The 23,469-nt window shown below is 62.8% G+C and overlaps 1 protein-coding gene across 1 annotated transcript in view; it reads right to left on the reverse strand.

Annotated features, from left to right (window-relative positions):
* Positions 1-5,013: 5,013 nt before the first annotated feature.
* The window catches only part of SCUBE1 (signal peptide, CUB domain and EGF like domain containing 1), a 180,746-nt gene continuing 162,290 nt past the window's right edge, over positions 5,014-23,469 (reverse strand). The window contains exons 16-27 of the mRNA XM_030320864.2: positions 22,353-22,472; positions 21,917-22,021; positions 20,848-20,961; positions 19,881-20,018; positions 18,535-18,738; positions 15,496-15,657; positions 13,994-14,161; positions 12,238-12,399; positions 10,287-10,484; positions 8,724-8,876; positions 8,295-8,374; positions 5,014-5,984 (exon numbers count right to left, since the gene is read on the reverse strand). Coding sequence (XP_030176724.2) covers positions 5,832-5,984; positions 8,295-8,374; positions 8,724-8,876; positions 10,287-10,484; positions 12,238-12,399; positions 13,994-14,161; positions 15,496-15,657; positions 18,535-18,738; positions 19,881-20,018; positions 20,848-20,961; positions 21,917-22,021; positions 22,353-22,472 — 1,757 coding nt within the window. The 3' untranslated portion in view covers positions 5,014-5,831. The remainder of the gene's footprint in view (positions 5,985-8,294; positions 8,375-8,723; positions 8,877-10,286; positions 10,485-12,237; positions 12,400-13,993; positions 14,162-15,495; positions 15,658-18,534; positions 18,739-19,880; positions 20,019-20,847; positions 20,962-21,916; positions 22,022-22,352; positions 22,473-23,469) is intronic.

The raw sequence follows: 23,469 nt of genomic DNA on the forward strand, positions 1-23,469 counted from the left end.
TGCTTCGGATTCCGTGTCTCCTCCTCTCTCTGCCCCTCCCCCAATCGAGCTTTGTCTCTCTGTCTCTCAAAAATGAATAAATGTTAAAAAAAAAGCCTCAGCTTAGAGGAACATCTCCTTTTTCACACTGCGAGTCACGAGGAGCAGTGGAATTCGAGACACAGAAATTTTACCTCCTGGCCGCTCATTTAGGAACATGTCAGTTCCCTGACTTCGGGTGCTCTTAACATGCAGATCTCAAACCCACTGCTTTGCCTTCCAGAAGCTTACCTTAGCTCCTTCACTCTTAGCCCCCAACAGCAGCCAAGGAGTGTCTGGGAAAAAAACTTTTTTTTCTGATTCCAGTTACCTTCCTTCCCCCTCTGGATGACCTCTGATGAATGAGGAAAGGACCAACATGTAGGTTCATTTCCCGTTTATTATTAAAGTGATTTCCACAAATGTTTAGTTACATGCATACGTATGAACGTGATGGAGAAAACAAAACCTTGACTACTGGGGGCAACTAAAGGGAAAAAACACGGTTGCGTTGGTATTTGGTCACTCTTGTAGGCAGAGTGATTGCCTGGGCCTTCCCAGGACCCAGAGCGGAGGCTGGGGGAACAGGCCCCCCCAGGGGCTGTTCAGAGGTCCTGTTCCACGACCTGGGTCTGCTCAGAGTGGTTCTGATCTCGGCGGATTAAGACCTGCCCTGGGGATCCACGGGGCCTCCGAACCGCATGACAAAGTACTCGGGAGGCATCGGCAAGCTTTCTTTTGGCCCCTACTTTTCACCACACTGTTTTTGAGGGACACCCGCATTCTTTAATGTTCGTGTGCCGGAACCTGCAAGGGGGCCGGCGGCGGCATCTCTCCGGGGTTGGGGGCCGCTCCGCGTGAGCGCCCGGCTGCGGCCGAGCCTGCCCTGTGGGGGGGAAGGGACCTGTCCACGCGGGGGAGGGGGCGGAAGCCGGTCTTCCTCTGAGTTTTCAGCTCCAGAGGGAGGGAAGGTCGCTGCGAGCCCCCGCCCTCCACCTCCCTCCCCTCCATCCCTGCCCCCAAACTCCCCACCTCCAGCTCTGCCTCAGCTGCACTTCCCAATCTGCACAACCGGTAGCAACATTTCACGGACGTTCAGCACCTTGGGCTTCGAGGGGCTCGGGTTTGGTTCTCACTTCCAGCAGTTATGAGCCACTTGCCTCGGGCGCGTCCCTGGGCCTCCCAGAGTCTCAGCCTCCACAGGGGATTAGGGTCAGGCCCGCCCGCCTCGCTGGGCCATGGGGGGCTCAGGCCTTTCAGTGCCTCCCGTTGAGACTTGAGGGGTACAGTTTCAGGGGCCCCACCCAGGGGCTGGGGAGGCCTCAGAGAGACCGGGGGTCCTGCTTTATGGGGGCCATGTGTGCAGGGGGACGGGAGGGGAGGGGCGGCCGTGCCTGTGGCATCTCCGAGATGCCCTCTCCAAGAAGCAAGGCGGCCTGGATGAGGCGGCCTCCGGCCCCGTGCCTGGCATACAGTAGGTGCTCGGCACTTACCCCGGGGCGTGGGGGTGGGGTGGGGGAAGGCTGGCGCCTGCAGGTGGATTGGGGCAGGGGACGGGGCAGGCAGCCATGGGCGGATCGAGCTGTCTGCTCTGTGTGTGGATGAGGGGTGTCTCTCCAATGTCAGCCCTTCTGCCTCTGGCCTGAATGATGTCACCTTGGCACCGTCACCCTGGTCAGAAGGGGCTGAGCTGCCACCACGTGTATCTTTGGTGAAGAAAAGGGACTTCGATACAGATACGGTTCACCAGGTTGACATCTCCAGGCGTGTAGCAGAGGAGGTAAAAACAAGCCGGGTCCCGGGGGAACAAGAAAGGACCCTCCCTTCTGGAGCATGGACTGTTCTGGGCGGGGCAGTGGTGCTGCGGCGGGGGGAGCCCGCTGTCCTGTGCGTGGTGACCAGGGTCTCCTCTGTATCTCTCTCTGCTGGTGGAGAAGAGCGGCCATGTCGTGAGGCCGGGCTGGCGACAGCTTCTCCTTTGGGACACGGACTTCGGGACTCCCTGGGTGACCCCTGCTCTGCTCTGCCCTCCTGCCGACACTCTCCACCCCCCACCTAGGGTAGCGGGAGGTGCTGGAGGGAGGGACTGCCTTCTCCGGAAGGAACGCCGGGGTCTGGCCATCCCGGGCCAGCCTCAATCACCTTTATCTCTGTGACCAAGAGGGACTTTCCAGGGGATCCTGCCAGCCAGCCCCACGGCTGTGCAGCAAATGTTTGCTAAATGACTTAACCTAGCTCAGTATCTTCTTTTCCTGCTGGGGGTGGTCGTGAATGATTATTCAACCCCCAAGATGTCACAGAGGCAGGCACTCCAGCTCCAGCAGGCTGGGGGCCTCTTTGGTGGAAAATGGGTGATGTTGGCCATGTCCCTGGGAGAGTGAGGGTTCGGGTAGGACACAGGCTGGAGGCAAGAGGTTCTCTTCGGGTTTTCAGAATCGGCCTCTTGGGGCCATTGCTCTCTGGTGACTTTTTGGCCCGGGGCGCAGTTTACCTACGTGTCCCAAACCAACGGATGGCAGGAGGGAAAGCTGTCTGAGGCCGCCATCCTGGGCCCCACGGCCTCCTGGACTCTGTCACCACAGAGGTGAGGAGGGGCTGGCAAAGGCTGACCCCGGGGAGCCCGAGCAAGGTCACCACCACTGGCAAATGCCACCAGCGGGGGCGAGGGGCAGAGGCAGAGTCTGAGACTAAGGGGAGGAGGGAGGCCGGCACAAGGCCACAGCTGCAAGGCTCTGGCTCAGGCAAGAGGGCTTCCTGGTTCGGGGAGGCAGACGAGGTGACCCCAGCGTTCACTCGCTGAGGGCCCAGCCGGCCCCTGAACCTCGGGGCAGGTTCTCTTCCTTTCCTTCGCGTGTCTCCTCGGAAGCAGAGAGCCAGGAGACGCCAGAGGTGTGGGGCAAAGGGGCTTCCTCCAGGTCCGCCGCTCCTGGGTCCCACCTGACCGCCGTCCGCCGGTCACCCGCTGCAGGGGCACCTTGGGGCGCTTCCCTGGTCACCCCAATGCCAGGCCCCAGGCCTTGGCACCTGCTTTCAGTCCTGGCCAGCTGGGCAAGCTTTTGTTTCCAGAAGCTTGTTCCTCAGCTCTTTTCCTTGGGGTTTATCGACTGGCCAGACGCCGAGGGTCCTTGCCGGCGAGGGGCGGCGGTGGCAGGGATGGGGCTGCGGTGGGGGCTGCTCGAGGCCGATGTCCCAACCACGAGTGGGGCGCTCCTTCTGGCTCAGCCCCTGCACGTCTCCAGTCTCCCTCCGGCAGCCCGGGACTCCCGCACCCTTGTCCTTGGCTCCCATTCTTCAGGACTCACGCGGGGCACCCGCCCCACCTGGGCTCGGTCCTTCCTCTCTCTCTCTGCCAGCACTACGGCACCAATCTGCCGCCAGCTTCCGGAACACGGACACACGGACACGCATGCTTTGTTGCCCGGGGAGCTCTCCCAGGACCATCGGGCTCTGCGGACCGGGGATGGCTCTGGCTCTAACAGGTGGCACCCTCAAATTTCCCAGTGTGGGGCTGACGGCTGACCCCCATGCCCGGACGTCTAGTCCCCCTGATGGTGTGTGCGTGGGGGGGCACTTGGATTGGGCGGGAGGGCTGAACGGTAGGCAGCTGGCCAACTGGGGTTGCCGGCGACCCTGTCCATGTGAAGGGCTAGGGGCCCCGCATCTGTCCTGCCGTGTCGGGGGGACGCCGGGCAGGTCTGACCACAGCGGTGGGGAATGCCGCGGAACGTGGGTGGCCTCCCACGGGAAGGGCTGGTGGACTCGTGGGGTTTGCAGGTGGCAACTGACAGAAGCCACCGAGCGGGGCAGCAGGAGTCGGAGAGAGGTCCTCTCTGTTTTGAGAGCATTAAGAAAATGCTCCCCGCCCCCTCCTCTGGGGAGGTTGTGGCCGGAGGCCCATTCCGGACGACACCCGTCTGATTTCTGGGCCTGAGCAACGGCTTGGGAGGGAGGGCGGGCCTCTTTCTGGAGAGGACTGTGACCGGGGGAGGGCGGTGCTGGCCCAGGGGGGCTCCCGACTGACACTGTCCTGGCCGCCAGATGCAGCCCCTTCCCACCCCGAGGTGGACTTGGGCGTAGCCGGCGCTGGAGGGAGTGCCGCTCGAGCTGGGGACTCACGGTTGCTGACGTAGGCAGAGGCGGTGGCTGGCCCCTGAGCTCCTGAGCTCGGAGCCCATCGTCGGGGCCTGCCTTGTCATCGGCCCCCAGACCCCGCTCGCCTGCCCTCGGGCTTCGCCATCCGCGCCACGCTCCCTGGCGTGTGGGGGCAGGAGGAGGCGTCTAGAGGCACTTGGGATGGGCGGCTGGAGTTCAGCGTTCAGACTCTCCCGTGTGTCTTGGAATTTTGAGTATTTGTTAACCCTAAACATACAGACCACTTCCTATGCGTGTCCCACGGCGGCAGCCAGCGGGCAAGGACTCAGCGCGTTGGGGGGCTTTTCTGGCTTCCCGGCTGAGGGGCGTACCGTGCACCCTGGTCAGACTCCGGACTTTTCTTCTTTAAGGACAGACTCTACGAGGGACGCGGCGTGTCGCAGCGGAAGGAAGGCTGCTCTCGGGGCCAGGCCTCCCGACACTGGCCACCTGCCCTCCCCGGACGGGTGGGATGGAGGGGTGGGCTCCTGCCCTCGGAGGCGTCGCGTGGCGGCACGGCCCGTGCTCCCGTGGGAAAGGGCTCACTTCCCTGTGGCACGCGGCCACAGTATGGATGCCAAGGTCACGCCTCAGGGCCAGCCACACGCCCCTTGCTGCGTTTACTGCTGGGCCCCTGTACCCACAGGAGAGGGGGCAAGGGGAAACCGTCTTCTACCACATTCCATCTGAAGGCAACACTCCAGCAAAGCCTCGGGGCCCAGTTCCCAAAGAATCCGCACTCCAGGTGGGTCCAGAAGCAGCCTGCCGTCTCCCCTTCCTGCAGGCTCCCTCCTACCTTCTCCCCTTCCTGCAGGCTCCTGGCCCACAGACACAGGGACAGCACGCTCCTGGGGAGGGGTGAGTCACTCAGGGGTGCCGGCGACAGCTCGTGGGGGAAGACATGGGTTGCAATTCGTATTTATAGTTACTAAAGAGCATTTTCCTAAAGTACCCACAAATAGAAGTATATATATATTTATCTTTATATTTATATATATATAGGACTTAATTAGATGCTCTATCAAGGAAAAGCACAAATCTACAGTTTCCTCCACCAGCAGCTCTTTTCTGTCCCATCACAGAATCCTTAGAGCCCCGCCACACTGCGCCTGCGTCCTGGGCCCGAGGCCGGAGGAGTCGGGGTGTGGATGCCTTGCAGGTGTAGACACTGGCTTATCAGAGCTTTCCAGATGCCTTCCCGCACCCCTCCTTCCACAGCCTGGCTTCCTGTCTCCGATTAGGCCTCTCAGAGCCTGCCCGGAGACAGAGGCAGCCACACTCCCCTCTCTCTTGAGGCGTCGGGTGAGGCCACCCGTGACCCCCGAAACGTGCACTCTGCCCAGGACCCGGCCGCGTGGTGGCACAGAGCGTCCTGGCCGCTCAGGAGAGGGCACTGTCCTGGAATCGAGCCGGCGGAGGGAGGGAGGGAGGGAGAAAGGCTGCCTCGAGCAGTGTTTTCCCAACGGGGCGATCCGAGGGGTGCGGTGGGCTGGGGTCTCTGCTTGGACGTGGTCTCACCCCCACGGGCCGGTCAGTGTTTCCGAAGGGCAGGTCCCCGGTGACTTCCCGAGGCAGCACGGAGGCATGTGGAGCCGCCTTTTGGCTTCCGCCGTGGAGGGAAGGCACTCTCCCCTCCCCGTCTGGGTACCGGGCCGTCCCCAAGCTGGGCGGCTGCAAGGGCATTATTTGTAGGGCCGCAGGAATCGGGACACTTTGGAGCGCAACAGCTTGATGAAAGACCGTGGGAACATCTCCTTGGACTCCTGGGCTGTGTACTTGAAATAGTTCTGGGGGTGCGCCAGCACATCGAACAGGGCCTTGATGAGCTTTTTGTCCTGTAAGACACGGCGAGGTGGGCGGTGAGGCCGAGTGGGGGGCCGGGGGCCCCCGCCGCTCGCTTCTCCAATGTCTGGGGTGGGGTGTCCGTGAGGACGGGGGAAGGAGGAAGAGTCTACACTGCTCGGTGGGTTTCAGGATCCCACAGACTCTCTTTGCCACGAATTCCTTTCTGATTTCTTTTTTTTTTCTTTTTTTTTTTTAAATTTTTTTTTTTTCAATGTTTATTTATTTTTGGGACAGAGAGAGACAGAGCATGAATGGGGGAGGGGCAGAGAGAGAGGGAGACACAGAATCGGAAACAGGCTCCAGGCTCTGAGCCATCAGCCCAGAGCCCGACGTGGGGCTCGAACTCACGGACCGCGAGATCGTGACCTGGCTGAAGTCGGACGCTTAACCGACTGCGCCACCCAGGCGCCCCTTCTTTCTGATTTCTTAAGGGTTTACTGGTTTGGACTTGGCAATGCAAAATATTTTATTTCAAATGGGTTCTGCAAAACCAAACCCAAGTAGGGGCGCCCGGGTGGCTCCGTCGGTTGAGCGTCCGACTTTGGCTCAGGTCATGATCTCGCGGTTTGTGAGTTCGAGCCCCGCGTCGGGCTCTGTCCTGACAGCTTAGAGCCTGGAGCCTGCTTTGGACTCTGTCTCCCCGTCTCTCTCTGCCCCTCCTGCAGTCACGCCTCTGTCTCTGTCTCTCTCTCTTAAAAAATTAATAGACGTTAAAAAAAATTAAAACAAACAAACAAACCAAAATAAGACGTGTTGCTGATGCCCTGGCTTTTGAGGCCCACAGTCCGGGGTCTGAGAGCTCAGCCCCGTGTACACACCAGCCCCTTCACCGGAGGAGGGTGAGCCTCGGCGCTCAGGGCGGGGCCCGTGTGGATCTGAGCAGCAACCACGGGCCAGAGGCCGTCTGCACCAGGACTCGCTGTCACAATGAGACTTGGGCCACATTTGCTGTCCAGGGTCTGCTCTGTCCTGGTGCCCGCTCATGCGCTCTCTCTCTCTCTCTTCCTCCCTCCCTCTCACACAGGCGCTCACACATCCTTGCCCTTGGGAAACACAGAGCTCTTCCTGTTTTCCAGGAGCAGGGCCAGGTGCTGGGACAGGACCCCCTGCGGCTCCTCCACCGAGAGGGAGGGAGTTGACTGAGGCAGGCGCCAACAAGGAGGGCTGCGTGGGGCTCTAGGAGTCTGTGACCTGCCCAGAGGAGGGGCGCCTAAGCTGAGGGCAGGACAGTGGGACGTTCACTGAGGAGAGCGGCTGGGGAAGAACGTTCTCGAGAGGCCCTGGCGAGGGAGTGGAGGGAGCGTGGAGGCCTGAGAACCGCTCGGAGGCAGGTGGTGGCCTCGCTGGTCCAGGTTTTGTCCTACGTAATGGAAACGCTTCTAGCTCTGGAGAGATGCTCTCGGCTGCAGGGTTGGAGCTGAGGGCAGAGGGCCCGGGGTGGCAGGGGAGGGGCGAGGAGGAGAGTCAGGATGGACTGATGGAAAGGCCAGCGTGACCTTCTGGTTCCTACTAAACAGAAGGAACTAAACAGGCTCCGAAACGTCCAGGCCTCAGCCCGGTTGCAGCAGCATCAGGGGCAAATCCCTCTGCCTACAAACCGCCTACTATGTGCAGGGGTGCGCCAGGCCCGGGGCTGGAAGACCTGAACTCTGCGAGCCACCCGTTTCTTAGAGGGGTTGCCTGGGGCCACCGGGCGGGTAAGTGACAGCTAGAACAGCGGTCAAGGGGGGCGGGGGGACTGGCCTGGTCCTGCTCTTGTCCCGTCCACCTCAGCTCCCGGGCTGGGAGAGCCGTCTGCCTACAGGCTGGGCTGGGGCCGGACCCCCAGAGCCCGAGCAAATCCCTGGGTCCGGCCTGGCCACTGCCCGCTGCGTGACGGCCACAGCCCCCCTCGACGACAAGGTGGCTCTGCTTCCCAAGCCATGAGCAAGATGAGGAGACAGGCGGTCCCGAGGGCGGGGGTGGATTCTACCGACTTTCAGCTCATTTCACAGGCGGGGAAAGTGAGGCCAGCAGAGGCTCAGGAAGCTGCCCAAAGACTAGTCACCAGGTCCTGGGCCAGACACCCACCAGGGAGCCGGCCTCGGACCTCCCGGTCTGCAGGGACAGATGCACTGGAGCCAGGCCCCGCCCCCACCCCCCCCCCCCCCCGACACCCTCCTCCTCTCCTGTCACCACCCTCCCCTGCTCACGGTCTCCGGGGATGGGGGGCGGGCGCTGGGGGCAGGGGTGGCCCTGGGTCATCACAGGCCACTATCCTGGGATCACACGGATCCTTTCCCATAAAGAAGCTCACTCACTTTTAAAATTTCCTGGTGATTCTCCGAGGCGTAGAGCCGTCCGTCGCGAACGATGTCTTCTATTAATTGCTGGTAGTCCTCTGCGAAGCCCGCCGGCGGGGGAGGAAGGGCGGTGAAGGCTCCAGACCCTGCCTGCCCGCCCCCCTCACCTCTGGCCTCTGCCCTGACCCACTTTCAGGCTTCGGCCCTTGGCCAGAGCAGTCCTGCCTCCGAACCTCTGTACCCTCCACCCAAACTGTTTTCCTCGAGCTTTGGCTAGCGGGAAACTCCTACTCAACCCTCAGAACCCTGCCTGGGCAGCACCTCACGCTGAAGCCCACAGACGCCACTAAAGCCTCCCTCATCTGCACCACCCCTACCCCTGTGTGCCTGTCATCTCTGTGTCTGCGGGGCCGGCCCGGGCTGGGCGCACGGTGCAGCCACACGTACCGTCGTAGGTGACATAGGGCACTTGGAACCCTTTGCCGCTGTTGCCTTCGTTGGACTTGAACTGGACCCAGAGCTTCCGGGAGCGGGAGGTGAAGGCGATGGGCCTCTCGTAGGTCTGGCAGGTCTCGTAGGTGGTGATAGACGTGGGTGAGGCTGGGGGCAGAGCCGAGGACCTGAGCGGCTCGCTGATCCACAGCTCTGCACCTGGCCCCCGTCCTCCTGCTTTGGGCCGCGTGTCCCCCCACACCGGTCGGCCACCCAGCCCCCACATCCAGTCCCCCGAACGGCCCAGCTCTGATCTCCACCCTCGTTCCCTCTGCGTCAAGTGCCTGTTCTCTCCCTCAACCCCAGTTCCCACGCATCCTGCGGAGACAGGTTTGTGTCTCCCCGTCCAGGAAGCCTTCCTGACTGCCTGCCGTGTTCCTGCTCTGCTCTGGTGAACCCTTTGTCACGGCCCCTCTCTGCTGGGTTGTCACTGTCTCCCTCTGGAGGGAGGGACGCTCCCCCAGGACAGGGCTCATGCCTGTACCCAGCACGAACCAGGGCCGGGGTGGAGGGTCACATTTGGGAAGTCCCCTCTCGCTGTGAACAGATGAACAGGAGTGAACCTGCTGACCCTGGGGTGCGTGGGGCTGGCCAAAGGGCCCCCCACCTCTTCACTGCTCCCTGGGGAGCCTACCTGAGGTGCCCTGCAGGCGGGAGAGGCTGACCCCCTAGAGTCCAACCCTGTGGGCAGGTGACAGAGTGGGTGGGGGCGGGGGCGGTCGCGGGCCGGGCTCGGACCGGCTTTGGGATCCCGGGCAGGCAGCATGCCCTTTCTGGCCTCTCGGCTACACTGAGTGGGCGATGCACACACGTGGTAACAAGCAGGACAAGGGGAACAGAGCGGACAGAGACCCCTCAGTCTCCCTGTGCCTCAGAGACATTCCAGCCCCAAGCGGGCAGGTGTGTTTTGTGCCTGCCTGCGTCCCCCTCCTCCTTCCCTAACGTTCTGACTGGAGCTTGCTCCCCGTGGACCCCACGGCCCTCCAACAGCAGTCAGGCGCCCTGGCCTAGGCACCTGCTGCAAGGGACTTCACCTCGTTCCTGGGGGGACGCCGGTGCTTCCCCGCCTTTCTCGTCCTCACCCACCGCGCCCACTGCTAGAGCCGGCCTGCTGCTCGTGGCCTGAAGTCCCTCTACGAGCCTCTGACAGGGGTGACGGGCCGGGACGCGGTGACTCACAGAGGGGAAGGTTCAGGCTGTCTGACCCTGGGGTGTCCTGCGTGTGCACAGGCTGGCCCTTCGCTTGCGAGTCCCCCAGGGAGCGGGAGGCGGGCGGGGCAGGGGTCGCTCCCGGGGCCTCACCCTAGGTGGGGTGGCGGGACAGGCGGGACACCTGGGAGGAGTCTGGCTGGTGGTCAGCGTGGGGACCGGACCCGGCCGGCCCGGCTCCCGCGCTCAGGGTGCGCCCCACGCTCGCCACCCTCGGGGCAGGGCTTGAGGCAGACAGAGGGGCGCCGAAAGCCCGCCCACATGTGACCCTGGGCGTCCCCTCGCTGCCCTGCCACCACCTGCACCTACCGCTCTTCCTCATGACCAGGACGTCCCCGCACTCGTCCTCGACGGGCAGGAAGATCTCGGGGACCACGATCAGGATCCTGCGCTTGGGGGGCGGGGAGATGTGCCAGACGCACTCCGTGTTGGCCGGGTAGTCGCCGGGGTAGTTGGGGGACTCGATGTAGCCCGTGTAGTCCCCGAGCTCACCGCCACAGTGCTGGTCTGTGGGCACCGGGGCGCGAGGGCCTGCTCAGGCCGGCTGCACGGGTGCCCCGGAGGCCCGGCCTCCACCCGGCCTCCCCGCCAGCCGGGCCTCCAGATGCGCTTCTCACGGGGTCTCTCCCCGTGGGGGGCCCCGCTCCCTGAACCCCACTTCGCCCACTCACTCCACACCCCGCGCACTGCTAGGCGCCGCGTGTGGTCGCCCTCCCGGCCGAGCAGGACGGCTCAGGGGACAGGCAGGCAGCATGGTGAGGAGAAAGAGACAAGCTTCCCCTTCTTTTCCTTTTTAGCCAAGCCGTGTAACCCCGAAGAGGCCAAAAGTGACGGCTTGGTGAGCAGAATAGTTCCTAGCCTCAACCTGACAAAGGAGGCCACCTTAGTTCTGCAAAGAGAACTGAGGGGAAATATTTAAAAAAAAAATTTTTTTTTTTTTACATTAATTTATTATCGAGACAGAGCGGGACAGAGCATGAGCAGGGAAGGGGCAGAGAGAGGAGGAGACACAGAATTTGATGGAGACTTCAGGCACCGAGCTGTCGGCCCTGAGCCTGACGCGGGGCTCGAATCCACGAACCGTGAGATCACGACCTGAGCCAAAGCTGGACGCTTAACCGACTGAGCCACCCAGGCACCCCTGAGTGGAAATGTTAAATATACAGCATTTTCTTACACGTTTTCATTTATAAAACTCAAAATTGCTGGGAAGCATTTCATTTTTACACTTATCTTCCAGAAGCTTCCCCTCCTATTCGGTTTCTCCACTTTAACTCATGAGGACATTTGAAACCCTGTCTCGGGGCGCCTGGGTGGCTCAGTCGATTGAGCGTCCGACTCTTGATTTCAGCTCAGGTCGCGATCTCACGGTTCGGGGGTTTGAGCCCACATCGGGCTCTGTGCTGACAGTGCGGAGTCTGGGATTCCCTCTTTCCGCTCCTATCCTGTTGGTGCTCTCTCTCTCTCTCTCTCTCTCTCTCTCTCTCAAAATAAATAAACTTAAAAAAGAAAAAAATAAAACCCTGCTTCTGTGGAGCTCGCCCGCTGTCCCTGCTCTTCTGCCCCTGAAGGCCACGAGCCCTGGGGATGCCCCGGGGAACAGAGGGTTCCACCTCTAGGATTAAGTCCCCTTCGCGGGCCTTCAGGCTGTTCAACATGCCAGCAGCCCAGTGTCAAAGGGCTAACTGGCTAGAAGTCGCTTAGGAGAAGGGTACGACACTGGAAAAGCCGTCCCCAAGGACTCCGAGAAATGAATTAAAGGTAGCGTCCTGTCGGGCCCAAATGACTCGCTGAGTGAGGGAGCGGCGTATCTGCTTCCCAAATTGTCCCGTGCTGCCCGCGGCACTGATGCCCTTTGGCTAAACCGAGCTCCTCTTGGACACGAGAAGGCCATGTGCTGGTCGCCACAGCCACACGCACTGAGCGCGTCCTTCCCGGGTCCTAGGTCATCCGCTCTGTGTCCACCTCCCAGTCCGGCCGTGCGTGCCTTCAGGGCGGCACAGCCTGGGCCTCCGCGGCTGCCCCGCACGGGGCCTGGCTTTTCCCTCCACAGGCCCGGAGCCCGGGGCAGGGCCCGGCCGGGCACAGGGGCGCAGGCTGCCCTGGGGGGGCGGGTGTCACGCGGAGCAGGTATACGGGCCGGAGCAGGGAGGAGTCCTCCGCCGGCCCGCGGGCACCACGCGAGGTGAGCACCCACCCTGCCCCCGGCAACGCCCCCCAGCCTTCCCAGCGCCCCGGCCGTGGCAAGAGCGGCACCTACTTTTGCAGTGCGTGACGTTGGTGGAGCCGTCGAAGTCGGTGCTGGTGTTGCCCGGGCAGGTGATGCAGTGGTTCTGGCCGAACTCAGGCTGGTAGGTGCCCACGGGGCAGCGGATGCACCGGTGGGTGGTGGTGTTGTAGTGGTGGCCGGGGGAGCAGTGCACTGTGGGGCGGGGACGCCGGTGGGCAAGGGCAGGGCGCGTTCTCGCCGGGGCCTCCCGCCCTCGAGGCCTGTCTCGGCACAGAGTTCGAGGCCCTCCTCCACCACCCAGGCACCCCCCCGCCACGTGCGCCCGGTCCCGACCCTGCCCACAGCCGTGCGTGTGTTCGGGGGCAGTAAATGGGACACGAGACGCTGTGAGGCCGGGCGTGGGGTGGCTCCAGAGGTGCAGGGATTTTGAGTGGAGACTCGAGTTGTGCGCAGCTGGCCGGGAGGCTCTCTGCGGGGAGGAAGCGGCAAAGCGCGGGCCCGGGGTGGGCTGCACGGCTGCCGGGTGTGGCCAGAGGGGAGGTCAGAGGCCACGGGGACGAGCTCCCGGGCCCAGGGGTCATGCTAGGCTTTGCTCTGAGTGAGGGCACCCGGGGCCCCGGCATGTTCCCGGCGGCCGCTCTGGGGGGAGGGGTGGCAGGACAGGCGGCAGGGGCCTGGCTCAGGGGTGGCAGTGGGGTGGTGAGAAGTCATCGGTCAGAGGAGCTGGCAGGGGCTGCGCACAGACTGGGCGTGAGGTCAGAGGCAGAGCACTCGGGGGCTCCCCGGGTCTCCCTGGAGCACCTGGCCGGGCGGAGCTGCTGTGAACTAGAGCGGGGGTTGCCGTGGGGCAAAATGAGGGGCTCTGGCCACGTGGGGTGACAGGTGTTTGCTGGACATGTCCGGGGCCGTCTCCTGGCAGGAGGGTGTAGCATCGAGTTTGGGACAGAGGCTGGGATAGAAAGTGGGGTCACCGTGCAGATGCTCTTTCTGTCCAGACTCCGAAGTGAGTGCCCAGGCCGGGGACCCCGAGCACGACTGGGCGGGGGGTGGGTGAGGCTGAGGCGTGCTGGGGCCACCGGCACGTGGGAGGTGTGGGCTGGGAGTGGACTTGGCTCTGGCCTTGAAGGGAGCGGTGACCGGGGGGCAGCGGGGCAACAGACTGACTAGTGGGGTTCAGGAGAGGGCGTGCGAGAGAAATAGAGTCCACACACTTTCGCTACAAGGTTCCCAGTAAGGAAGAGAAATCCTGGCAGGAACTGGAGGGGGGGTGGGGCTAGAGAGTTACGACTTTTCCTTCCAGAAGGGAGGCTTCGGAGCCGTCTGTCTGTTCCCAAGAACACGGGGGTCAGTGAGCGGGCAGAGTTGTCCCAAAGGCCTTGGCGGGCCGAAGGGTGTGGACGGGGAGGCGGGCTCATCAGGGACACATGGTGACGTGGAGGGGAAGGTGTGGCTGGACCACAGGGTCCCCACCGCCCAGGTGAGCTGAGATGCCCGACCTCGCCCCACTGTCCCTGCTGCCCCCGCATTTCTTCACCTCCCCCAACCTTCCTTCTAGCCAGGCTCAAGGCTCCGTCTACAGCCACTGCGCCTCCTGCCCCTCCCACCTGAGACCCTCGGGCAGGCTTGTGTTGGGCCCCGTGTCCCTGTCCTAGCGTGCGGCACGGTGACGGTCACCAGCGTCCGCTGCCTGACAGCTCCCGGCTCCTCCGCTGCCCTTGGAGGTCTGCCACCCGGGAAATGAGAGGGGTTGAGGGCAAACGTCCTCCAGCCGCCCAGCCCGCCTCACCTCTGGCCTCGCAGTCTTGGAAGGAGGCTGTGCCCTCGTGCTTGGTAAGTATCCCTCCTCCGCAGGGGAAGCAGCCCGTGCGCCCAGGCTCTGGCTGGTACGTGCCCACCGGGCAGGCTTGGCAGGGCCTGAAGCCATCCGGGGAGAAGAAGCCTGGGGAGCACTGACCTGGAAGTCAGAGGTCACGGCTCAGGCTGGCCGGAGGGGGCGCCTGGGTCCCGACCCTGCTCTCAGCCCTCCCCTGCCCTGGGGAAGGGCACTAAGGGGGTGGTGGGAGGGACCTGGCCCCAGTTTGGACGTTGCCAGTGGCTCAGGTGCTCTGGGACCTTGGCCGGGCCTGGCTTGACCCTTCCCACTGGCAAGAAGGGCTGCGGGTTAAAGAGCAGGTGGCCTTGCTGCTGAGCTGGGATGTGCGAGGTTGGAGGAGGTCACTTACATCAGAGGGGCTTCCCCCAGGGGAAGGACCACACTGTGCCCTCGCGAGAGGAACGGGGGCTCCAGGCTGGCACACCTTGTCTGTCTGCAGGGCTGGGCCGAGCAGAGGGAGGGGGCTTGTGAGGTCCCTGAGGGCGCCGCTGGGACAACGGGAGGGGACAGCACATCCAGCGGGAAGTCGGATGTAGAGGGCGCTCCAGCACTGAGGGAGGGGTGGGTGGGGGGCCCTCTCAGCCCAGACCCTGAAATCCCTGTTCCTACCAGTGGCTACTCTCTGCTCTCAAACAGTCACCTTCCTGCCAAGAGCAGAGGCCATACTCCTAGAGGGCACAGCGGGCCAGCCTGCAGAGACTCAGGGCTGGGCTCTGATCTCTCCTGTACCCCAGAGAAGGCTGGCTGTGGTCTCCGCTGTCCTAAGGATCTCACTCATCCACCTTCGTGGGCACACCTTTCCCCACCTGTTCTCTTGGGTGGTCCCCACGATGGCCTGGGAAGGGAGGCTGATGGGTGGGGGGTATGAGCCCATTTCACAGATGTGGTCATGTGAGGTGTAAGTGGAAGAGCTCTTTGTAAACCAAACTGTGCTTGGTAAATCAAAAAAGGGCTTTCCAAACCATCTACAGGGCAAACTGTAAAGTTCTTTATAGAGTACAGTTCTTGCCGAGTATATGGGGCGCCCCGTAAAGCATTTCGACGATGAGGCAGTTCTCCGCACAACGTAATGTGTTTTGTCAACCGTGAAGTGCTATGTGCCTCTGCGACGGTAACTTGACCTGTAAGTGACCGAGTATTTGTAAACTGTCAAATCCTTTCTGAACCGCACGCTGCAATTTTCAAGTGCGCTAAGTACAGCCCGTGCTCGCCGGCACACAGACGCTACGGGTCTGAGGCGTCCTTTGTGAGTGCAGCGACGTGGAAGTCATACCGGGCTCTGCGAATGGCAAAGAGCTTTACAGACTGTCACAAGGTACCAGGCCTTTGCTTTGGGGACCTCAGTGGAGACAGGAGGTACTCCCAGCACCCCCACCCCATCCCAACCCCTCCCTCCTGGGGGGGCCCGCACTCGCCTCCACATTCGGACACGTTGCGGGCACCAGCTAGGCCGAGCCCGTCGCTGCTGGGGCATGGCGTGCAGCTGAGTTGGCCGTCCCCGTCCTGGTAGGTCCCCGGGGCACACGGCACACACTGGCCCGGCTCTCCGCTGAAGTGGGTGCCAGGCCCGCAGGCCACTGCAAAGGCAGAGTGGAGAGATCGCTGGTGGCAGAGGTGGGAGTGGTGGCCGGGTGGTCTCTCGGGCTCTGTCCTACCAGATAGGGTGCATCCCTCGTCCCTGGGGCTCAAAGGGCCCGGAGGAGCCCAGACCCATCTCAGGAGAGAAGGAGCAAGGCGGCAACCATCTGTGAAGGCCCTGGAGGCCTGACCCTGGTCTCGTGCCCCATCGTGGCTGCTCCGCTCAGGGTCCTGGGCAGACCCTTCCTCCTTGTCCTGCCCTCCAGCCCTGACCCCTCGGCTTGCGTACCAACTGCTTCCTGGGCATCCCTCATCCAAACCCAGCTCTCCTCCCTTCCCCTTTCCTTCCTCACGTGGGGGGGGTTGCCATCTGAGGAGATATGGGGTGGTGCAGAGGGTGTGGGGCGGGTGATAGAGGCAGGGGCAGGAAGGTCCGGTGGCTGAGGGTCGTCCAGGGATGGGGGGCTGAAGGGAGAGCCAGTGTGGTTGGCTGCATTGAGCAAACAAGCAAACCGGTGAGTAAGCAAACTGACTGAGCAAATGAGGAGAAAGGGAGTGAATGTTTCTCTGGAGAAGATATTTAGAAAGAGAGAAGGTTAGAAAGAACCCTGAGAAACTGAACTGGAGGTTCAATGGAACGGGTGTGAACTCATGGTTTTATAAAACACACACACACACACACACACACACATGTGCACGCATGTGCACTCTGGTGTATACATCTGTATCTATGTAAATGTATACATATGTTAATGTACGTGTGTATTTGCACACATATAGAAACCTATGCTTTCTAGTTCCGTCCAGTGGGAGGGCCTAGAAGCAATGACGCTCCAGAAGCAATGAGTACCCCACTTTTGGCTTTTCCGTATCCTCCTCCTCCTTTAGGGGTCCAGGGGCCCTGACCGATTCCAAAGGGGCAGGGAAAGTCCAGGTTTTGTGCCAGAGAATCCTCAGTGAGTGACAGAGGCATGGGGCACGTCCCAAGGACGTGGGAACCAGTCTGACGGGGCACCTACTGGCTACAATGGGGATGATCCGAGCACTGAGCCAAATAACGTTAGGAATGGATTACAACCCCTTGGGTAAAAGAAGAATCTCTAAGTCCGCACTGACATAAATACACAGCCACGCGGACACGCAGACAGATACATAAACGAGGGGGGAAGCAAAGCTCTTTCTTACGGGAGAACGCTAACTTATACACAGACAAGGGCCGGCAGGAATAGAGAATACCGCCCGGGAACCGCCGTAGAGGAGGCTGATTTGGCAGGAGTTGCCACCGGGTGCGACGGCTGGTGGCTGGGGGGATGTCTGATGGGGAGCAGGATGTTGGTGTAAACTCAGACTACATCCCCAGAAAAACCCTCGTCAGTTACATACAGAAGGAAAAGGGTGAATTAGGGCGGAGGCGCCAGCCGGGGGCTGGGTCAGTATCCTGTGCCTCCTGATGGGGGCGCTGAAGAGCAGGCGTCCAGCGTGAATGGGGCTGGTCGCGGAAACGTGGGGCGCAGCCCGGTAGCACTTGGGGACAGCGGGGGGCAGGAGGCGCAGGGAAAGAGCAAGGAACTGGTCCAGAATGAAGGAATCCGGGAGACAGGACGCTAAGCGTGGAGGACAGGGGCGTTGTGGGAAGAGCGGGTGAAATGTAACGGGTGTGTGGCCCGGATGGTGGTGTAAGGGTCACACACGCACACGCCCCAGAGGGCGCGACACAGCACACGGGGGAATCGGGATGAGGAGAACACGGAAGTCCCTTGTTCTGCCTGGCGATATTTCTGAACGTGTGAATGATTTCAGAACGGGCTATTAAAAATAAAAGAGTGACATCACGAAGGCCGTGGTCCTCCCTCCCTGTCCGCTCCTCCCTTCCCCCCACGCTCCTAAGCCCCGCCTCTCCTCCACCGGCTCCCCAATTCATCTCTGTGGCCCAGCCTATGCTTCGCGCTCCAGAGTCCCGGCTCCGACCGCCCATTCGACGTCTTCGCGAGGACGACTCGGATGCGTCTGAGCACAGGAGGACAGACAGAACACCCTCCACCAGCCCCTCCGCCCCAAGTTCCCCACGGTGCCCTCGAAGCCTCTCCCCTCCTCCCCCCGCACAGCTGCCCCCCCACCCCCAGAGTGCACTCGCAATGCGCCTCATTCCTTCCTGGCCTGCTGCCAGCCCCGATCCCCGTTCAAGGCTCTGCCGGCTCCCACTGGGCCTCCCCTCTCTGGTCCTCCCACCGGGAAGCCTTCTCCTGATGAGAGAGCGGGTAAGGCTGCTCCCCTGCTTGGTCAGGTCACCTGCGGCCTGGGCCTGGGCCCCGGCTGGCTGCCCTGGCCGAGCTCCCGCTGGGGGCCTGGCCTCGCCTGCTCCCCACAGCTGGTGCCCCCTGAAGCCGGTGCCCCCTGAAGCTGGTGCTCCCCGCGGCTGGTGCCCCCTGAAGCCGGTGCTCCCTGCAGCAGGTGCCGCACTCTGGGCGGCCTCGGCCTCCTGTGCATCCTTGCTCTGCTGCTCCTTTGCCCTCAGCTCCTACGCGGCCTCCGCTGGGAAGCCTTCTCTAGCCACACGGACTTGTCCTCACGCCCCCCCTGCCCCTTCACTGTGGCCGTGCCAGCCTGTGCTCTCCCTGTCCCACCCGTCCTCAGGATTATGGCGAGGGTCAGATGTACAAATGTCTGCCCGGCAAGAGCCTTGCCCAGGGGGCGGCACCAGGGGAACGTTCCTCAAACGACAGCCGTGATGACGAGCACGACAGTGCTTGTCTCTGGCAGGCTTCTGCGTCTGACTGTCCCCTCCCGAGGCATCTGTTTATCCAGGCCACCCGTGGAAGGAAGGGCAGAAGGAGTTTGCCCAGTGGGCATCCCAGTGGCCACGGGCAGGGACGCACCGCATTTCCCGTCCTGTAGCACCTGGCCCGTGCTGCACGCCCCCGGGCCCTCCGGGGCCTTGGCCGGCCACTGGGCCATCGCGTACTCTGTGCCTGCGACCTGGATGGAGAACAGCTGTCGGCCGATGGACCTCCGCAGAGTCTTGATGGCGGCCTGTAAGCTCTGCTCCGCGCGCTTCCGCATGCAGTCGGCCTCGCAGGTGTCTGCAGGGGCGGGAGGGACGGTCACTCACGGCCCCTCGGGACTGCCTCTTCCCGAGCTGCCCCTCTGCCAGGCCTCTGCCGAGGGCACAGGCTCGCAGCGGCCGCAGGCCCCCTTGTTGCATCCACCTGACAGGTGAGGAGACCGAGGAGGATCCGACAGGTAGGACCTTCCCCAGGCCGCCCAGCAGGCCCCCGCCACTGCGACACGTCACCTCCCTAGGGCACAGCTCACGGACGGGCGCCCCTCCCTGCCACTCAAACAGCCTTGAGGCCGCCACTGTTCCCAGGATGACAGCCAGCTCTCTGGCCTTGAACCCAAGGCCCCTCGTGGTGGGGCCCCCGCCTGCCGCGTCAGCCCTGGCCCCCAGTCCTCCGACACCCACCGTGGACTCCACTTTCTGCACTGCCCTGCTCGCTGCTTCCTGAACACGTTCCGTTCTCTCTGACCTCTGTGCCTTTGCCCGTTCCGTTCCCTCTGCCTGAAGGCCATTGCCTGCCACCTTTTCCACTGGATCTCTGATTTCAAGCCCTGATTCACACGGCACCTCTTCTGGGAGGACCTCCCGGGCTCCTCTCTCGGGGAGACGCCTCAGCTCTGTGCCCCCCACCCCGGGGGTCTCCCTTGGCACCGGGTAGTTTGTGTGCGCGTCGGCCTCCCCGTGGCTGGGGGTGCCGCCAGCGTGAGGACCTTGGTCTGGTCCCCTCTTTCCACGGTGCCCAGCGCTGGGCACACGCAGCACACGTCTGTTGACAGAGCTCAGAAAGCACGGACACGAAACACAAGCCGGCAATGTAAGCCCCCTTCTGGAACATGGGAAAGACAGGCCAGTGGCTCAGTTGTTCCGGAAAGGCCACGGGCGTCAGGCCCTTCCGGGCCCCAGCGAGCGCATGGGGGACGGTTGGGAGAGGCCGCGTGGCCATCATGCGGGCCCCTGAGCCCCGTTCCTCTCACTGCCCTGGGCCTCCTCTCCCACCCCGGGCTACAGGCAGCCGTTTTAAGGACCCGGCGCCGACCCACACCAGTCCCCCCATCTGCCTGGCTGGGCCTCTACGTCCAGGAGCCGTGGCTCGGGTGGGAGCCCGGACCCCGCCAGCCCCCCGCATCCTCTGTCCCCCCTCCGGCCTTCAGGAGCCTCACCCACCTGAGGCCTCGTCCGTCTTTGCCTCCACCTCGAACTCCGCCGTGATGTGGGTCACCTCCTTGGATGGGGACTTCCGGCCACGGCGCCTCTTCTTGGAGGAGTCACACTTGAAGTTCACAAAGGTCACGTGGCAGTTTTCTGGACAAAGAAGGGACCGCTGTGGCAAAGGTGGCACAGGGCAGGAAGCAGGGTCCTCCCGAGCCCCGCGCACAGATCGCTACCGGCGAGGCTCCCGCTTCACCTAACGGCTTGCGGTGCGGATGGGGAAACTGAGGCCGGAGAGGGCCAGGCTGGCTCCGGGTCTCACGCGGGGCTGGTGGCTGAGCCAGGCCCCGCACCAGCCATTCTGAGTCTGTCAAACCGCTGCAGGTGGAGGCACCTGGCGTACTCGCTCCGTGGAGCCGTGCCGCTCAGTTCCGTGGGGCCCGGCCCGGGTCGGGGCTGCTTGAGCCCTGGGCTCTGTTAGGTCTGGGAAGGAGTCCTAAGGTGTTCGGGAATCTTGGTGGAAACAGAGCTGGGATGCTTTTCGCCTGGGCTCTTCTCGTCGGGCTTTCCCTACACTAACCCCTGACCCCCCTGGGGTCAGAAGCCTGGAGCGTCCTTCTTGGCCTCCCTCATTCAAGGATGAGCCACTGCCTGACTCCCACGAGGCCTTCTGGACACAATCAGGCTGCACTTGCCCTGGGGGAGCTCATCTAACCCACTCCAGGTGGGGCAGGGGCAACGGGCCCCGGGGATGCTGGGGGACCTGAATTTTCCACTCAAATGCCGGCCTTCTTCCCGAGGGACACCACCACTGTCTCTGGTGCTTCAGGCATGGCTCCTGGGGCTCAGGGACCGTGATGGGGAGGACAAGGAGAGGCCCCCACACTTGAAGCCCAGCCCCACTGGCCGCTGGGCTCCCAGCTCCCAGGCACGGGGACCCCCGCCACCCCCGTGTGGGTCAGTGCCATGGCCACCCACTCACCCAGCAGCGGCTGCCTCGGGGCCTCCTTTGGTGGCTCCTGGCCGTGGGCCCAGAGGCGGCACCTGGCATCTCGGATCTTGAAACGGGCCTTCTGCCTGATGGAGGCAGGCGCACCTGGGGAAAGCCCAGACCCCCCCTGGTGGCGGCCTCTCCTGCAGGCAGGGAGGTGGTGGGGCCGTGGGCTACACAGGGGGCCGCCAGTGGGACAGATCCACGGGGAGCTGGGGCTGGGGAGCCTCCACTGCCTCATTGCTCTCCCCGCAAGGCCTGAAGAAGGTGGGCGTGTGGACGGCGGGGTCCAACTCAAGCCAGGGGCCACCCAGCCAGAGGTCTCCTGTGGAGGAGGAGAGGGAGGCCTCCCGCCTCCTCCCCCAACAGCACGGCCGGGGCACGTGGCTCATGCTGTTGGGAAACGGGGTTGGAACAGAAAAGAGAGGGAAGCAACAAAGGGAAGCGGGGTTTGGAATAACACAGGTGCCCCAAACTGCTGATTCCTTTAAAGAGCCAACCACAGCTGCTGGTACTGAAGAATCCTACAATCGCGGATACTTAGACTCACATCCTGTGTGTGTGAAATGCACACAGATGCCCCCATATCATTGAATTCAACATCCCGAATGGGAAAAGCTGCTGGAGACAACCTCCTGCGTCTGCCGGGCCGCCCGGGACCTGGCTGGTGGGTCCCAAGGGGCGTGGGAGGGGGCTGTGCCTCCAGTACTGTCGGGACCTCGTGCTCACAGCACCCGTGAGTCACTTCACTGAAACGGAGCCTGAGACCCATAGGCTCCTAGCACCTCGGGGTCACTGGAGCCGCGGCCCAGAGCCTCCGAGCTGGAAGGGCCCTTCCCTCCGTGGCTTGCTGCCCCTGGGCTGGGACTCAGCCCGCAGACCAGTTGCTTGTAGGTCCCAGCACTGCTCTCAGCCCCCCAGGACCCTGGATCGTGCGGGGCAGGCCCCCGGCCAGGAAGCTCTTCCCCGGGCAGCGCCCCTCCCTCTCGCCCCAGTATGGTGCTGGACGCCAAGCCCAGGGCTCACCCGGGCACGGGCAGCACGGACAGGCCGAGGGTACCTGAGCAGCTGGGGCCAGCGCTGGAGCTGGTGCTGTTTCGCTTCTGTGGCGTCTTGCCCTGGAGACCCGGGACGCCGCAGCTCAGGCTGTAGCTGTTTTCCGAGTCTGCGGAGAGGCCGGTGGCCAGATGGACTCGGGTGCCCCCCCACCTCCCCGCCAGGGGCCCCTGATCCTAGAGGTCTCAGAGAGATCGCTCTGGGTAAGTGGCTGGGCGGGAACGAGCCCGCCACACTTGTTGGGAGGGATGCCGTGGCCCACGGAGAACCAGCCAGTGGGCCGGGATCACTCGGCGATCAAGGCCGGGGGCGGGTGGGGGGGGGGGTGGGTTCATTCCTAGGTTGGGCTCTTTCCTGGAGAACGGAAGGGAGCAGGGGCTGCACCTCAGGGAGGGAGCCCCCCACTCCCTCATCCCCTCCCGGGGACGGCCTCAGGTTACCTGGCACGAAGAGTGAGTGGGCGGGGCAGAACAGGGAGCACCTCTCCACGCCGCCCACCCTGCTGCAGGACAGCTGGGCCCAGGTTGAGGCTTTGGCCCGGGAAAGGCACCTGCCGGTCTCTGAGGAGAGGGAGGACATAAGAGCAGGTCGGAGGGGGCCAGGGTGGAGGCTTTCTGGAGGCCCTGCCCCTGAACGTGGACCATCAGGGACTCCCACCACACCTCTGCCCCGTGGCCAGACCTCGGTGGGAAGGGGCTGGGGGATGGCAGGGTCCGTCCTCCCTCTGACCAGTCCAGGCCGTCTGTGGCAAGGGTCATGCCGCTGGCCTGGGCCGGAGGGCAGGGCCGGATTCTCTAGGGCAGGTGCCCGTGCCCCTCTGAGTAAGGGAAGAGCTGACAGTGGACACAGGCTTCGTGGCAGTGACTGACCTCGAAGCACGTGAGGTCGTGGTCACTGGGAGCCCCTCTCCGGGGCAGCCGCTGGACACGGCCATCAGGTGTCTAAAGATGTCCCCCAAATTAAGCCCCCCAGAGTTTCTCATGTGATTTTTAATCTTTTGAGGATGACAAAAGTCCCCAGACTCCCAGGAGACTGACAGGTCTGCAGCCACGGTAAAATGAGAACAGATTTCGTGGACAACAAACTGGTCGGTGACCACTGGCTGAGATGAACACGCCTCTGGAAGCGTCGCACCCAGTGTCTGTCACCAGCGGTCGAGCTGCTCCAGCCAACAGGCTGAAACGGGGGACGTAGCCGGAAAAATAAGCTGAGAGGGGAAACTGCCCATCTGGATGGTCTCCGACATGTGGCTGCACATTTTCAAGGAGTCTTAGAAAGTAAATAATCTAGAAATGCAAACAAACCCCTGGCGCTCCAGGTAAAACCCCAAATAAATACAAGACCAAAGAATCAAGAACCTTCAAATAAAACCCCCTGCAGAAGAACCGATGTTCACGCTGGTTAACACGCAGCGGGACAAGCATCGGCAAACTTCCAGGGGAGACGTCAGCCCCCAACCGTTCCCCGGACTGTCTCTAAATTCCTAAAGGGAACTGTCACTGACTCTGGCGAACGGCAACACTGCCTTCTTGTCCTCACGGGGGTCGCTCGTTGGGA

Source organism: Lynx canadensis, chromosome B4 (genome assembly GCF_007474595.2).
Source record: "Lynx canadensis isolate LIC74 chromosome B4, mLynCan4.pri.v2, whole genome shotgun sequence".
Lineage (NCBI taxonomy): Eukaryota > Metazoa > Chordata > Mammalia > Carnivora > Felidae > Lynx > Lynx canadensis.